The sequence below is a fragment of the Bos grunniens genome, chromosome 27 (assembly GCF_055505025.1).
Source record: "Bos grunniens cultivar Pamir isolate PY7600 chromosome 27, Bosgru_T2T1.0, whole genome shotgun sequence".
NCBI classification, from domain to species: domain Eukaryota; kingdom Metazoa; phylum Chordata; class Mammalia; order Artiodactyla; family Bovidae; genus Bos; species Bos grunniens.
In genome coordinates this window covers 28,798,715-28,816,960 of record NC_141191.1, presented here as the reverse complement: position 1 = coordinate 28,816,960, position 18,246 = coordinate 28,798,715, and the positions used below count along the sequence as shown (strand labels likewise).

Sequence of the window (18,246 nt, the reverse complement as noted above, 5' to 3'; positions counted from 1 at the left end):
TCCACTGGATGTTGGCGATTTGATCTCTGGTTCCTCTGCCTTTTCTAAAACCAGCTTGAACATCTGGAAGTTCATTGTTCACATATTGCTGAAGCCTGGCTTGGAGAATTTTAAGCATTACTTTACTAGCGTATGAGATGAGTGCGATTGTGTGGTAGTTTGAGCATTCTTTGGCATTGCCTTTCTTTGGGATTGGAATGAAAACTGATCCTTTCCAATCCTGTGGCCACTGCTGAGTTTTCCAAATTTGCTGGCATATTGAGTGCAGCACTTTCACAGCATCATCTTCCAGGATTTGAAATAGCTGAACTGGAATTCCATCATCTCCACTAGCTTTGTTCGTAGTGACGCTTTCTAAGGCCCACTTGACTTCACATTCCAGGATGTCTGGCTCTAGGTCAGTGATCACATAATCGTGATTATCTTGGTCAGGAAGATCTTTTTTGTACAGTTCTTCTGTGTATTCTTGCCACCTCTTCTTAATATCTTCTGCTTCTGTTAGGTCCATACCATTTCTGTCCTTTATCGAGCCCATCTTTGCATGAAATGTTCCCTTGGTATCTCTAATTTTCTTGAAGAGATCTCAGTCTTTCCCATTCTGTTATTTTCCTCTATTTCTTTGCATTGATCGCTGAGGAAGGCTTTCTAATCTCTTCTTGCTATTCTTTGGAACTCTGCATTCAGATGCTTATATTTTTCCTTTTCTCCTTTGCTTTTCACTTCTCTTCTTTTCACAGCTATTTGTAAGGCCTCCCCAGACAGCCATTTTGCTTTTTTGCATTTCTTTTCCATGGGGATGGTCTTGATCCCTGTCTCCTGTACAGTGTCAAGAACCTCATTCCATAGTTCATCAAGCACTCTATCTATCAGATCTAGCCCCTTAAATCTATTTCTCACTTCCACTGTGTAATCATAAGGGATTTGATTTAGGTCCTACCTGAATGGTCTAGTGGTTTCCCCCACTTTCTTCAATTTAAGTCTGAATTTGGCAATAAGGAGTTCATGATCTGAGCCACAGTCAGCTCCCAGTCTTGTTTTTGCTGACTGTATAGAGTTTCTCCATATTTGACTGCAAAGAATATAATCAATCTGATTTTGGTGTTGTCCATCTGGTAATGTCCATGTGTAGAGTCTTCTCTCGTGTTGTTGGAAGAGGGTTTTTGCTATGACCAGTGTGTTCTCTTGGCAAAACTCTATTAACCTTTGCCCTGCTTCATTCCGTATTCCAAGGCCAAATTTGCCTGTTGCCCCAGGTGTTTCCTGACTTCCTACTTTTGCGTTACAGTCCCCTATCATAGCTACCCCATGCCTGAGGTCAGGGGTGGAGGCCAAGAGGAGCAACCCCACATCCAAGGAGCAGTGGCTGTGCGGGCGCAGGAGGGCCAAGAGGAGTTACTCCACGTTCCAGGTCAGGAAGGGCAGCTGGGAGGAGATACCCCTCGTCCAAGGTAAGGAGCAGCAGCTGCATTTTGCTGCAGCAGCCGTGAAGAGATACCCCACGTCCAAGGTAAGAGAAACCCAAGTAAGACGGTAGGTGTTGCGAGAGGGCATCAGAGGGTAGACATTCTGAAACCATATTCACAGAAAACTAGTCAATAATCACACAGACCACAGCCTTGTCTAACTCAATGAAACTAAGCCATGCCTGTGGGGCCACCCATGATGGGCGGGTCATGGTGGACAGGTCTGACAGAATGTGGTCCACTGGAGAAGGGAATGGCAAACCACTTCAGTATTCTTGCCTTGAGAACCCCATGAACAGTATGAAAAGGCAAAATGATAGGATACTGAAAGAGGAACTCCCCAGGTCAGTAGGTGCCCAATATGCTACTGGAGATCAGTGGAGAAATAACTGCAGAAAGAATGAAGGGATGCAGCCAAAGCAAAAAGAATACCTAGCTGTGGATGTGACTGGTGATAGAAGTAACGTCCGATGCTGTAAAGAGCAATACTGCATAGGAACAGGGAATGTTAAGGTCCATGAATCAAGGCAAATTGGAAGTGGTCAAACAGGAGATGGCAAGACTGAACGCTGACATTCGAGGAATCAGCGAACTAAAATGGACTGGAATGGGTGAATTTAACTCAGATGACCATTATATCTACTACTGTGGGCAGGAATCCCTTAGAAGAAATGAAGTAGCCATCATGGTCAACAAAAGAGTCCGAAATGCAGTGCTTGGACGCAATCTCAAAAACGACAGAATGATCTCTGTTCGTTTCCAAGGCAAACCATTCACTATCACAGTAATCCAAGTCTATGCCCAACCAGTAACGCTGAAGAAGCTGAAGTTGAACGGTTCTATGAAGACCTACAAGACCTTTTAGAACTAACACCCGAAAAAGATGTCCAGACTGGATTATTAGAGATAACTAATTTGACAATTTAAAAAATATTAATAATCATTTTTAAAGTTCTTTTAAAGGATCATTTGCTATAATTGTTGCTAATTAAATGCAACAGAGACAGTCATAGTCACTATTCAATATTACAATGTTGGTATGTTTAATGAAATAGAAAGGGACGTTTTAGAGGTTGAATAACTTTTGCATGTTTTTCCTAAACTAGTGTGTTCAGTAATTCTATATATAATATCTTAAGTATTGAAAAGATTAAAAATTAGCTAAAGTAATACAAAGGTTTATTAATGAACAAACAGGGCCATTACATATTTAATTCAGAAATTTTAAGTTTTTATTTAAAAAGTAGAATTAGTGATATTTTACATGTATAACTATGTACTAAACACACCTCCACTATAAAACTCAGCACACTTACAAATACTACCATGAGGCTTATAGTCTAAAGGTTCAAATTCAAATGAAAGTTGGAAATTTAAATCTTTACCTAATATCTTCTGAGAGCAAAGAACAATCATTAGCTTCATAACTGTACACAGTGGATCCAGTGAATTCTAAGAAGGGCAGGTGATCTTCCAAAACACTCTTCCGAACAGATGCCTTGAGTTAAACAAAATTCCAAAAAGGCACAAATAAAAGTCACATTAAATAATAAATATTCATTGAAATAATAAAATTCACTGAAATATGGCAAATTAATAGCTCTAAGTTTTATCAACTAAAGCTTTATAGATTAATGAGTCATATGGACAATTTAACAAAGATGAAGCTACCTACTGTAAAATTATTTTTCTAACAAATTTACTTGCAAACTTCTACCCTATTTTCATAAAAGCATTTATTTTGTTAATACTTTTCTGCAATTATATTAGTATTCTAGATGCAATAATGTTGCCTTAAAATATTGAAGACTGGTTGGTGAAGCTTAAATCCATCAGGACTTAAAATTCACTTGACCATAAAAAAATTCACCAAAATAAATACTGTCTAAATTACAATCTGAATTGGAACAAATTGGCAAGGCCAGCCATGTGAACTAGATAAAAAGGGAAAACAGAATAAGAATTCTTATATTGTAAACCCAATTAAAATTTAATTCCACTCATCCATTCAATGACTAGGTTCTGGTTCATTCACAACAACTCTAAAAGTAAATAATGGCTTGAAGTTTATAAGTGTGAGGATGAACTCAGTTTACAGTCAAATATACATTAAATTTTCCATCTGAAAGAATTACTGATGAACTGCATACCTTTTTTTCTTCTACTGTATAGCTCTTCTGCACAGACATCCAATCAGGAAGTTTCCGCTGCCCTCCTCTTCCCAACGTTTGTTCACTCATCTTTAAAAGGTCCTAGTTGCAAAACCCAAAGAACAATTATTCTGTTAATAAACCCAGTCTTTGTAAGAAAACCCACAGATAGACCAATCAACCTGACTGAAGAGCCAAACATACATATTTAAAGTAAGCTGTGGCATCTGGGCCCAAACACAGGATGTAAGAGCCAGAATCGCAAAAGAAACAACATGCTAGCTCTAAGCCATTCATTTAGTATTTCTTCTTTTTAAAATAAGTGAGGCAGTTTAATAGAGTTCTAAATTCTAAGCTTCTAGCAGTTTCTAAATTCTATTATTCTCTGACTTTGATCTCTTCAAAAAACAATCTTCATCTCATTCACAATGAGAATCTCTGGGTATATAAATTTTTATAAATTTTTGATAACTTTAATTTTCTTATCATATTGCCTAAGATCTAAGTAAACTCATGAAACTGTTAAATTGTTCACAAATCTACCTGAAAAGACAGAAAAGCTTTTTTATATTAAGGGTTTTTATTACACTCTTGGCCTATCAAGTGAACTAGTCTCTCTAGTTTCGTTGGGAGTATTTTTTAAAAATCTGTTATGAGCTTTGAGGGCTCTCCTCAACGTAAACTGCACTTCAAGAACGGTTACAGAATTACAAAGACTAGGAACACTATGACATACTCTGTTAAAGGTAAAACAGAGCCATCTCCTCATGTCACTTTACACAATAAACTGAAGTGGCCTTAAGGTCTTAATAAAACTCTTCAAACGCGAACCTTATTCCTGACATCTCAAATTTCTAGTAAACGCACAGCAGATTTTAATATATACCTGAAGATTCTTATGATGAAACATGATATCAACATGAAATAATCAAAGCAACTCTTTATGATTAGGGGTTAGCTTGTCATCCCTATTGATATTATAAATGCTGAAGAAATTAAACAGCATCCAGCAGGTATCCATTAAGTTCTCCTCTTCCCAAGCATAAACCCCCAAAACTGATAACACTAATAATGTATGAAAGAAAATTTTTAAAGATTACTTTGGCAAACAAATCTGGCATACAGAACAAACTCACTCTTACACCTTGAGAAGGAAACGGTTAACAGCAGTAGAAGGTAACTCACTCACTCTATTGAGGAAGTGGGAATGGAAGACCTCAACCACTGAGCCACCAGGGCTCACCTATCACTGGTATCTACTAGCCAAAAAATACCAAAGAGCATCTATCTAGAAAATGTTGTTAGCCAGATATAACTAACCTATCTAGATTGCTTATCATAAATAAGCTTGGAATGATGGATTTATTTATTCCTGGAAAATGGGAGGTAGTCAGCAAGCTGTACAATAAAGATAATATAAAACAGAGAGGAGTTCCAAAATGAAGACAACTTCCTTTGTGCAATTTTTTTTTAACTGCTCAAAACTATTTTGCTAATCCAAAATCATAAATTGGTACTAATGCAGAAGAAAAGGAAATTTTTAGAATCTGTGTGTGAGAGTTTGGGGTTCCTCCAAAAACCAAAAAGAAAATAATATTCCATCTGCACTTCGTGCTTGCCTGTACTCTTTGAATCATCAGCAAAGTCTGGCATTGGGGAAGATCTATGGTTCAGTCGATCAGAACTAACAACTCGAACGTTAGCACTCCCACCTGCATTATATGTTGTAAGATAAAATATATGCTGGATGAAACACAAGCTGGAATCAAGATTTCCAGGAGAAATATCAAAAACCTCAGATATGCAGATGACACCACCCTTATGGCAGAGAGTGAAGAAGAAATAAAGAGCCTTCCTGATGAAAGTGAAAGAGGAGAGTAAAAAAGTTGGCTTAAAACTAAACATTTAGAAAACTAAGATCATGGCATCCGGTCCGATCACTTCATGGCAAATAGATGGGAAAACAATGGAAACAGTGACAGACTATGTTTTGGAGCTCCAAAATCACTGCAGATGGTGATTGCAGCCATGAAATTAAAAGACGCTTGCTCCTTGGAAGAAATGTTATAACCAACCTAGAGAGCATATCAAAAACCAGAGACATTACTTTGCCATCAAACATTCGTCGAGTCAAAGCTATAGTTTTTCCAGTGGTCATGTATGGGTGTGAGAGTTGGACTGTAAAGAAAGCGAGCGCTGAAGAATTGATGCTTTTGAACTGTGGTGTTGGAGAAGACTCTTGAGAGTCCCTTGGACTGCAAGGAGCTCCAACCAGTCAATCCTAAAGGAAATCAGTCCTCAATACTCATTGGAAGGACTGATGCTGAAGCTGAAACTCCAATACTTTGGCCACCTGATGTGAAGAACTGACTCATTTGCAAAGACCCTCATGCTGGAAAAGATTGAAGGCGGGAGGAGAAGGGGATGACAGAGGATGAGCTGGTTGTATGGCATTACCGACTCAAGAGATATGAGTTTGAGTAATCTCTGGGAGTTGGTGATGGACAGGGAGGCCTGGAGTCCTGCATTCCACGGGGTTGCAAAGGGTCAAACACGACTGAGTGACTGAACTGAACTGACTGACACACTGCAAGGCATTTTATAAATGTTAATGGTTATTAATAAGCTTATATTTATTTCAAATCCTAAAGATGATGCTGTGAACGTGCTGCACTCAATAGCCAGCAAATTTGGAAAACTCAGCAGTGGCCACAGGACTGGAAAAGGTCAGTTTACATTCCAACCCCAAAGAAAAGCAATGCCAAAGAATGCTCAAACTACCACACAATTGCACTCATCTCACACGCTAGTAAAGTAATGCTCAAAATTCTTCAAGTGAAGCTTCAGTATGTGAACCAATAACTTCGAGATGTTCCAGCTGGATTTAGAAAAGGCAGAAGAACCAGAGATCAAATTGCCAACATCCAATGGATCACAGAAAAAGCAAGAGAGTTCCAGAAAAACATCTACTTCTGCTTTATTGACTACGCGAAAGCCTTTGACTATGTGGATCACAACAAACTGGAAAATTCTTCAGGAGATGGGAATACCAGCCCACCTTACCTGCCTCCTAAGAAATCTGTATGCAAGTGTAGAAGCAACAGTTAGAACCGGACCCGGAACAACAGACTGGTTCCAAATTGGGAAAGGAGAACATCAACGCTGTATATTGTCACCCTGCTTATTTAATTTATATTCAGAGTACATCATGCAAAATGCCATGCTGGTTCAAGCATAAGATGGAATCAAGATTGTAGGGAGAAATATCAATAATCTCAGATATACAGATGACACCACCCTTATGTCAGAAAGCGAAGAAGAACTAAAGAGCCTCTTGATAAAAATGAAAGAGGACAGTGAAAAACCTGGCTTAAAACCCAACATTCAAAAAACTAAGACATGGCATCTGGTCCCATCACTTCATGGCAAATAAATGAGGAAACAATGGAAACAGTGACAGACTTTGAGGGGGCTCCAAAATCACTTCAGATTGTGACTACAGCCATGAAATTAAAAGACGCTTGCTTCTTGGAAGAAATGTTATGACCAACCTAGACAGCATATTAAAAACCAGAGACATTACTTTGCCATCAAAGGTCTGTCTGGTCAAAGCTATGGTTTTTCCAGTAGTCAGCTATGGAGGTGAGAGCTGGACTATAAAGAAAGCTCAGCACTGAAGAATTGATGCTTTTGAACTGTGGTGTTGGAGAAGACTCTTGAGAGTCCCTTGGACTGCAAGGAGCTCCAACCAGTCAATCCTAAAGGAAATCAGTCCTGAATACTCATTGGAAGGACTGATGCTGAAGCTGAAACTCCAATCCTTTGGCCACCGATGTGAAGAGCTGGCTCATCGGAAAAGACTCTGACGCTGGGAAAGATTGAAGGTGGGAGAAGGGAACGATAGAGGATGAGATGTTTGGATGGCATCACCGACTCAATGGACATGAGTTTGAGTAGGCTCTGGGAGTTGGTGATAGACAGGAAAGCCTGGCATGCTGCCATCCGTGGGGTCACAAAGAGTAGGACACGACTGAGCAACTGAACTGAACTGGTTTGCCACAAATCCAAAGCCCTTAACAGGAAAGTTGAAAGCTAATCCCAAAGTATGTGTATATATACACAACACACATAGGAAAAGAGTCTATTCTTAATCTTAAAACACATTTTTATTAAACTGGAAAACAAGTTTTGCTATATACAGAGTAGATCATTTGCAAAACTTCCAGAAAATTGTTTTCTGCAAATAATAAACAACTCTATAAAAACAACTATAAAATCTTGTAATTCTGTAGTAATCATTCACACTGCCAGAAGAGAAATAAACCTCAGTAACTCTTCCCTATAGCCAACTATATGACTGAAATCATTTTAATTTAAAATGTCTAATTTTTAGATGTACATACTCTTTTTTGCACACAAAATTCTATCTAGATGCCTCCAGGTTAAGAATTTGAAAGTAAACTTGTTTACAAACCTAACATTTTTATCAAACTTAATAATACTTACATCTTGGGCCAGATAAAAAGCACACAGAAAAGAAAGTTGGAGAATAATTCACAGTAGAGAAATTCTTCTGCATGCATGTGGCTTTTAATCATTGATTAGATAAAGGTTATTCTTGGAAAGGTTATTCATTACCAGATGGTCAACACCGAAATCAGATTGATTATATTCTTTGCAGCCAAAGATGGAGAAGCTCTATACAGTCAGTAAAAACAAGACCGGGAGCTGACTGTGGCTCAGACCATGAACTCCTTATTGCCAAATTCAGACTTAAATTGAAGAAAGTAGGGAAAACCACTAGACCATTCAAGTAGGACCTAAATCAAATCCCTTATAATTATACAGTGGAAGTGAGAAATAGATTTAAGGGCCTAGATCTGATAGATAGAGTGCCGGATGAGCTATGGAATGAGGTTCGTGACACTGTAGAGGAGACAGGGATCAAGACCATCCCCATGAAAAAGAAATGCAAAAAAGCAAAATGGCTGTCTGGGGAGGCCTTACAAATAGCTGTGAAAAGAAGTGAAGTGAAAAGCAAAGGAGAAAAGGAAAGATACAAACATCTGAATGCAGAGTTCCAAAGAATAGCAAGAAGAGATAAGAAAGCCTTCTTCAGCAATCAATGCAAAGAAATAGAGGAAAACAACAGAATGGGAAAGACTAGAGATCTCTTCAAGAAAAATCAGAGATACCAAAGGAACATTTCATGCAAAGATGGGCTCGATAAAGGACAGAAATGGTATGGACCTAACAGAAGCAGAAGATATTAAGAAGAGGTGGCAAGAATACACAGAAGAACTGTACAAAAAAAGATAATCACGATTATGTGATCACTGACCTAGAGCCAGACATCCTGGAATGTGAAGTCAAGTGGGCCTTAGAAAGCGTCACTACGAACAAAGCTAGTGGAGGTGATGGAATTCCAGTTCAGCTATTCCAAATCCTGAAAGATGATGCTGTGAAAGTGCTGCACTCAATATGCCAGCAAATTTGGAAAACTCAGCAGTGGCCACAGGACTGGAAAAGGTCAGTTTTCATTCCAATCCCAAAGAAAGGCAATGCCAAAGAATGCTCAAACTACCGCACAATTGCACTCATCTCATACGCTAGTAAGGTAATGCTTAAAATTCTCCAAGCCAGGCTTCAGCAATATGTGAACAATGAACTTCCAGATGTTCAAGCTGGTTTTAGAAAAGGCAGAGGAACCAGAGATCAAATTGCCAACATCCACTAGATCATGGGAAAAGCAAGAGAGTTCCAGAAAAACATCCATTTCTGCTTTATTGACTATACCAAAGCCTTTGACTGTGTGGATCACGATAAACTGTGGAAAATTCTGAAAGAGATGGGAATACCAGACCACCTGACCTGCCTCTTGAGAAACCTGTATGCAGGTCAGGAAGCAACAGTTAGAACTGGACATGGAACAACAGACTGGTTCCAAATAGGAAAAGAAGTACGTCAAAGCTGTATATTGTCACCTTGTTTATTTAACTTATATGCAGAGTACATCACGAGAAACGCTGGACTGGAAGAAACACAAGCTGGAATCAAGACTGCCAGGAGAAATATCAATAACCTCAGATATGCAGATGACACCACCCTTATGGCAGAAAGTGAAGAGGAACTCAAAAGCCTCTTGATGAAGGTGAAAGTGGAGAGTGAAAAAGTTGGCTTAAAGCTCAACATTCAGAAAACGAAGATCATGGCATCCAGTCCCATCACTTCATGGGAAATAGATAGGGAAACAGTGGAAACAGTGTCAGACTTTATTTTTCTGGGCTCCAAAATCACTGCAGATGGTGACTGCAGCCATGAAATTAAAAGACGCTTACTCCTTGGAAGGAAAATTATGACCAACCTAGATAGCATATTCAAAAGCAGAGACATTACTTTGCCAACAAAGGTTCGTCTAGTCAAGGCTATGGTTTTTCCAGTGGTCATGTATGGATGTGAGAGTTGGACTGTGAAGAAGGCTGAGCACTGAAGAATTGATGCTTTTGAACTGTGGTGTTGGAGAAGACTCTTGAGAGTCCCTTGGACTGTAAGGAGATCCAACCAGTCCATTCTGAAGGAGAAAGCCCTGGGATTTCTTTGGAAGGACTGATGCTAAAGCTGAAACTCTAGTACTTTGGCCACCTCATGCGAAGAGTTGACTCATTTGGAAAAGACTCTGATGCTGGGAGGGATTGGGGGCAGGAGGAGAAGGGGACGACAGAGGATGAAATAGGTGGATGGCATCACTGACTTGATGGACGTGAGTCTGAGTGAACTCCGGGAGTTGGTGATGGACAGGGAGGCCTGGCTGCGATTCATGGGGTCGCAAAGAGTTTGACACGACTGAGCGACTGATCTGATCTGATTCTTGGAAAGGATTGAAGTCATTGAATAATAGAGTTTTTAAACTATATATTGAGCTGTTACCTTCTTGAGTATGAACAATGTTCACACATTTTTTTCCAAAGTCAAATCTTATCATTTCTTATTTGAGCCATTAAAGGATCCCAAGTTCCTCTTTAAAATAATGTATTTGATTTGCTTTGGTTTGGATTCTTCTAGAATAATCTCACCTATCTAGCCACCACTATCTACCACTTTTCACCTTTATCACTTTTTTAAAGGCTGGCTTTAAACAACATACACGTGGGATTTTTGTTGTGGTTTGTTTTTCTGGTTTTGGTTTTGAACAGCGCCAATTTGAACACGCTGTCTTTCAATAAGGAGACTCACCTGATTCACAGTTAGTATAAGAACGTGAGCTTTCCCTTTCATTTTTGATTAATATTTATCGTCCTTTCTTCGGTTTCTTCTTACTCTTTGTCCATTTTTCCAACTGGGTGAAGTTACCATTCATATTCTTTTTTACCACTGTCAGTGTTAAAACTTCACTTTTTACACTATTATTACTATTACTACTATTACTCCACTCTCTGGGCAAAATAATAAAACTATATCCCTTCCCCATCAAGACCTGACATTTATACTGTCTCTCCATCCAGTAAGGGAAAACTCTGAAGAATGTTTTGACTTCCCCACCCTTAACCACTGCTTTTTCGTGATACAGTTTTGGCTGTTACAGCCTGTTAGCTTTCTAGTACTGCTTTTCTATTTCAAGAATCCTTACTGTTTCTGAACATTTTTGTTACAAATTTCATCATCCATTTTAATGTTTATATAAATTTAGATATATATGTAAGTGTTTATATCGCTTACTATGGTTTCCTTTTCAATTCATCCTGCCCTATCCTGGATCTCTGTTCTGAATTCAAGTGTTTGCTCAGAGGTTCTTTTCAATTGCTTTCCTCAGGTAGAATATGTAGGGATAAGCACTGATCCCTTGCATATATAAAAACCTATTTTTTCAGACAGATAAGAGAATGATGTGTTGACAGAGCATAATAGTCTCTCAGCAGTTTATAGATGTTCTCCTACAGTCTTCTGCCGTTTAACATCACAAGTAAGAAGTCCATTGCTTTTCTGCTGCTTTCTTCAATTATGAGTAACATTTTTCCCATCTGGAAGCCTCAGAGACTTTAAAGGATTTTTATATTTTAAAGCGCTCCACTCTATTCTTCTTGGGATCAGCGAGTCCTTGGAAAGGATTCCAAGTCTTAAGAAAATTTTCCTCTTGTCATAGGATGAACTGTATGCCTCTCCAGTATAAGACAGGTTGGGGTCCTAATCTCCAAGTACCTCAGAATGCCACTTTGGAGACAGGGTCATTACAGAGGTAACCAAATTTAAATGAGGTTATTAGGGACGTCCCTAATCCAAAATGAGTGACGTCTTTATAAAAAAGGGGAAATCTGGACACAGAGACAAGACATGCATACATAGAAGACGATCTGAAGAAACACAGGGAAAAAGTCATCTACAAGCCACGAAGGCAGGCCAGAAGCAGACCTTTCCCTCACAGCCCTCAGGAAAAAAAAAAAAAAAAAAAAAACTCTGCCAACAACATGATTTTGAACTTCGAGCTTCCAAAACTACAGAATATTAAATTTCTGTTGACTCTTTCGGTTTGTGGTACTTAATCATGGCAGCTATAACAAACTAATACACTCCTGTTACTGGTTTAGTTATTAACTGCTATAACCTATTCTTTTTTTCCTTCTATACCACTTATTCACATTCCAGTGAAAACTTGCCTGAATTTCTTCTGTTAATGTCTATTTTTTTCTACCTGATGATGACTTCCTTAACTTTGTTCAGTATTACAAGACATCTCTTCTACTTGATCTCCAAGATGCTAATTTCATTCTCAATATTCTCCCTTTCATTTCAAAGTTCTTTTACAATTTGCCTTACTGAACTTTTACAATGTTAAGATTTGGACTATTTGTTTCAGAAAGTTTCTTTGCTCTCTAGTTGAGTCTCCCCAAATGTGCTTGTAATTTCTTTCTTTAGTAAAAGTTATGATTTAATTATTTCAAAGACCCGTTTCAACAGGAGTTTCCTATTCTGGACGTTCCTCATGCTGAATTCCTTGGGTAAAATGTTATTTTACTTTACCCGTGTAACTCTATTTACCATCAGCAGTCTCAGCTCTTAGGGTCCATCAGAAAGCTGCAAACTGAGCACCAAGAGAATATACTAAGTCTTCCACTGAAGTTCTAGAAGACAATTTCTTGATTCACAGGTATCCAGAGTTGTAATCTCAAGCTCTAGCTCCCCAGCACATAGAACCCAACAGTACACCTCCTCTAGGTCCTGTAAGACAGGAAATATCAAGTAGGCTTCCTAAGTCCAATCGGTTCTTCAGTACATTCAATACCAATTTAATTTTCAGCCACATTTGTTTTACCACAGTAATTCTAACGAGTACTTATTCAGGAAACGTTTTAATTCCTCTCCTAACCTCCAATATTCCTTTTACACCATTTTCAGTTCTTTAATACATTTTCTATTGAATTCACTGAATCCTTTTTACAAGGAGTCTAAGTTATTTTTTGTGTAGAAAATTCTTTTTTATCAAGGGTCAACTATTCAGCTAAGTGATTTGATACCTGTTGATTTTACCCAAATACATGATGACTCTCAATTGTCCAATTCATTTATAAATGAAGTTCTATACCAGAAGTGGACAACAATTTCAAGTTCATGGCACATTCAGAAAATGAAACTATTTTCATGGCATGCTGGGAATGGGATCTGGGAATGTGAATATACTGTGAAACTTCTACGTTCTTTATAAAATGAAAATTTTCAAACTTTTAAAATAACAATCTTGAAATTATTTAGAAGAAATAACTTCTGTATATTAGGTTTTATGTTTAACACGGTTACACAAAATTCTCGATTTAGATCTTTAAACAACATATTCTTAATACTCCGTAGAGCAACCATCACGAACAAGCTTTGTTGGCACCAATGGCAGCAAATGGCAAAAGGGGAAGCTTTGCTCCGACATACTGAAAGCTCCTTTTTCACTGTTAACCAGCACTCCAACAATTCAATCTCCTTAAATTGAACTTCAAGCCTGCAGGAAGTCTTTAATGCTTCTCCTGTTCCTCTACTGAGAAATATGTTAATTTCTTCCGATGATGTTAAATAAGCTTCAAATACAAATGAATGTTTTTATATCAAGAATGTCAATGCTAAAGTTCCATATTAGGCACACACTGGCTTCTCTCTAATAATATTAATCCTTCTTTAGGATTCAAATAACACCAATTAAACAATCACTTCTAAAAGTTATTTTAACTTCACTCCGCCAAACCTGAATTTTTACTCTGAATCCATAAATGTTGTCAGTACACATTAATATATTTTCCACATGATCACTACAGTGATGATTAAGTTAATTCAAGTGCTCAAAATGTCAGTTAAGGATACCATTTTTTGAAGCCAATAATCAGACTTCAAAAAATCTGCAAAGTAAGAGTCATTCACACAGAATAATTTGAAATTTTTCCCTTTAGCTTATAAATCTTTCTTTGGACTGTCAACTTATTTCAGTAATGAAATAGCTAATCAGATTTCTTCACCTCAAGCTGAAAGGATGGCATTGTAGCCACTTGGATTTCAGGAGATTCACCATTTTTATGACACCATTTAATGCAGAATTCAGAACTACAGGTAAATTTTAATATACAAGAGATTCTCTGTGAATAAAACAACACATAACTAGGAATATCAGGTTTTTTACGTTGAACTTAACACAAAGCCTTTCTACGTTCCTATTGTTACCAGCCCCACATTTCCAGTTTCTATAATTTCTCATGTTTCAAAATATTCATTTTTCACTTCATTCTTCATCCCCAGTTGGTTTTGGAACTTCTGTGCCAAGCAAAAAATGTCCTTCCAGGCATTTTTCAAAGGTTCTATAAAGCCTGCTGAGGACCACTGCCAGTATTTACGAATTCATAACTGCAATGAACACTTTTTTCATTAATCTTCTTCTAATGTTGTCTTCAGCATAAATCTTCAACATATCTTCTAAAAGATAACTGAAAAATGGCAACTTTTCTACTTCCTTTGCCTCACTGGTCCCAAACATAGTATTCCATATAGGCAGGAGGGAAAAGAGCAGATTTAGCAAACTAGTGAGGTAATCTGGGCTCTATTAACTGTTTAACCCTTCTTGAGTTCAATCTGATTACTTCTTTTATCAGTCTCTTAAATTTGTTCTTATTTTTTGCTCATAGACACTTTCAAACGTTCAGATCTTTTATTTAGTAAAATAAATGTTTTATGAAAAGGTATCAGAATATTCTGCCTGACACCCCCACTCCATTTGATTTAGGCTGAAGTGTGAAGAATTCTGGGAATACCAAATCCAATTCTGAGATAATCCTTTACTACTTAGTTATTGATTAATAAATATTTACTATTATGTTCAACTCATAAACTGAATGACTTTCCAGCTTTAATCAGTCTTACACATCAAAATTGGGTAAGTAAGTATCTAAGGAAATTCAATCTACTTGCATATAAAGTACTTAAAATACTACAGGTCTTTAATTCCTCAGGAAAAGTTTTCTGTTGTTTAACCTGTCTGTATTCTTATGAACATTTCTAAACAAATCCTATCAAAAAAAAAATTTTTTTTTAATTAAGGAAATTAAACAAAAAACTAAGTGTACTGAAATACTTATTTTCATTTATTTTAATAATTAAAAAATTTTAAAGTAAACAAAAAATACTTCAGGGTAATCAAATATATTTTTAAATGAGCTTCTGAAGTTATAAAGACATATTTTATTGAACCAATTGAGTTGCATATGTTCAATCAATTAATAATAGTAATAATTAATAATCATGGTCTTTTCTATGTTTCCAGTAAACCTATGAGAATTAAGAAAGAAAATTCAAAGAACACATATAACTTTCCCAATGATTAAATAACATACACATACCCAATTAAAGTGATTAACAGATAGGAAATTACTTAACAGTTAAGACGGAAAGATACAGCCACAACACAGCCCTTTTCAACCAAGTTTACTGCACAGAACTATACATGTTATAGATATCAAGTAATTGACAAAACGATCTACATAAAGAATGCTCAAATATAATTTAACCTATTGCAAATCTTTGAACGTTTGCCTTATAAAAAGCTTTTATGTTTGAAAATTATAAAAAATATGCAACCATCAAAATCGTGCATTACCCATAACCCATATCATTATGCTGCAGCACAAACTGGAAGGCACTAACCTTGCTTCAGCTAACTCTTCCCAATGGTCAGTTTGGCCCCAGTTTTGCCAGACCTTCCAGTTTTCCAAAAGAAATGGATATGACTATGCAATCTCCCATCTGATACCAATCTCCAAGACCCAGTTTCCTGCAGGCCTCTTAATTCTAACCTCGGCTGTAAACAAATCAATACCAGCAGCTGGTCTGAGTATCTCTAGAAATGTTAAGAGTCAATATCCCTTTATAAAACATTCTTTGAGTGAAATATTTGGGTACGTTTTTGGAGGTACGCTACAGAATGAGTAGTTGAGAAACAGTAGGAATATGCCAAAAGATGAATCAGGGTGGTAGTCTGGGACACCTACTTAATCAGGGGAGTAGGAGGGGAGTTATCCTAAGACTGGAGCACGTCTCCTTTTCTCCCCATCTCTGAGCCTTCTGTGTCAATTCACACTGGCCTGGCGCGTTACTTCACCCTATGGATTCCTCAATGACGTGAGCAGCACCCACACAGCCCATCATTTACCTTCTCATCTGTAAAACTGGGACTAAAAACGATGAACCCAGAGAGGGGCACTAGCTCAATTCTTCCAGTCCATTAACTATCAGCATCAATCAAATGCTTCAATAGTCAAATTATTAAAAGGACCAGTTTGATGGTCTAGTGTGAAAATTAATGTCTAAATAGAGCCTAGGGTAAATGAAAGAAAAGCCATCTTCATGAAGGTAGGCCAAGGAAATTTCTTCACACAATACTAAGATTTCCACTCAAAATACTTCTCTACTTCTCACACCGTTTTACCTATAGTTACATTTTAAAAAATTAATGTTACAAAAATAACCAGCATTCTCCAGAAAGATTTATATACAAGTATAGTCATCCTTCGGAGAAGGCAATGGCACCCTACTCCAGTACTCTTGCCTGGAAAATCCATGGACGGAGGGGCCTGGTAGGCTGCAGTCAATGGGCTCGCTAAGAGTCGGACACAACTGAGCGACTTCACTTTCCCTTTTCACTTTCATGCATTGGAGAAGGAAATGGCAACCCACTCCAGTGTTCTTGCCTGGAGAATTCCAGGGACGGGGGAGCCTGGTGGGCTGCCGTCTCTGGGGTCACACAGAGTCGGACACAATTGAAGTGACTTAGCAGCATAGTCATCCTTGTTATACGTAATATAAAACCAAAGCAGCTTAAATGATTCAGCAATTCACTCTGGTTATCAATGTCCAAATTTTGGTTAGACACTTTGAGTCAGACAGGACAGAGAGACTAACAATAATAAATTTTATATATATATACACACAGATACATATAGAGACACACTGTTGTTTTAGTCATGTCCAACTCTTTTGCAACCCCAAGGACTGTAGCCTGCCAGGCTCCTCTGTCTATGGAATTTCCCAGGCAAGAATATAGAAATTGGTTGCCATTTCCTTCTCCAGGGAATCTTGCCGACCCAGGGAATTAACCTGCATCTCCTGCATTGGCTGGCACATTCTTTACCACTGAGCCACCTGGGAAGTCCCCACAGAGACACATGTACACACATATTTCTACACAAGCATGCACAATCTGTAATTACAGTAGAGGATCTAACTTATAAGGTATCCTTCTGTATTGTTTTTGAGAATTCTTTTCTACTTTTCAATGCACTAATAGGAATAGGAAGGGTCAGAGGAAAAAGAACCATGGAATCCATGACAAAGCCCTCATTAAATTCCCTAATTAAAGAGGCTTTCATTAATCTATTGAATCTTAATTTCCCTCCAAATAACCCAGGCAAACAAACTATAAACGCTAAATAAAACCACCATTAGCATTTGCTTCAGCTACAGTAATCACAGCAATTTTAAAGGTAACAGGATTTTTCTTTTGAGAGACCTATTTCTTTATAGGTATCTACTAAATATTCATAACTGTCAAACATTATGTAATATATAATTTATATTTTTAAAGTGTAAGTTAAAATTTGTGTTAATAAAGTCAATTGAAATAAAGTATAAGTAGAACCAAATAAATACAATAAGATGTCATTAAAATGCTAGCAACAGGGGAAAAGAATAATGCAGTGTCATTGTGAGAAGCCGCACTGCCCATAAACCAGGAACATGACTTGACCTGAACTGAGTCCATGGCACAGCGAAGTGCTTTATAACTGAATTTCACTATCCCACTGAATAATTCATTATTTTTAATGAATTTCCTCTGTTCTGTAAGTAGCTATAGCCAGTCAGCTAAAATCAGCCAGTATAAACTGGGAAAGTACAGAGAAAGTTTTCAGGTAAGTCAATTTAAAACATTCTTAGGCTGCCTGTTTTTTTTTTTTTTTTTCCCGTCACTTCATATGGGCTGAGATGAAATTTTATAAGACTCATTATCAAAAGGACATTGACGGTTGGCCACCCAGCATCCATTCCACCCTGCACCCTTTGCACAGTACTGTAAATTTAATTCAGATAATGACCAGTTATTTGCAAAACCAATGTGC

The 18,246-nt window shown here is 37.6% G+C and overlaps 1 protein-coding gene across 9 annotated transcripts in view; it reads right to left on the bottom strand.

Moving 5' to 3' along the window:
• WRN (WRN RecQ like helicase) overlaps positions 1-18,246 on the bottom strand; it is a 126,702-nt gene that overhangs the window by 101,311 nt on the left and 7,145 nt on the right. For 6 of the 9 annotated variants that reach the window (XM_086380936.1, XM_086380933.1, XM_086380934.1 and 3 more), the window contains exons 2-3: positions 3,614-3,715; positions 2,849-2,961 (exon numbers count right to left, since the gene is read on the bottom strand). In XM_086380936.1, the coding sequence (XP_086237062.1) occupies positions 2,849-2,961; positions 3,614-3,703 (203 nt within the window). In that variant the 5' untranslated portion in view covers positions 3,704-3,715. Of the gene's footprint in view, positions 1-2,848; positions 2,962-3,613; positions 3,716-12,646; positions 12,827-18,246 lie in introns of all 9 variants that reach the window. The other 3 variants (XM_086380935.1, XM_086380937.1, XM_086380942.1) reach the window with 1 other exon arrangement.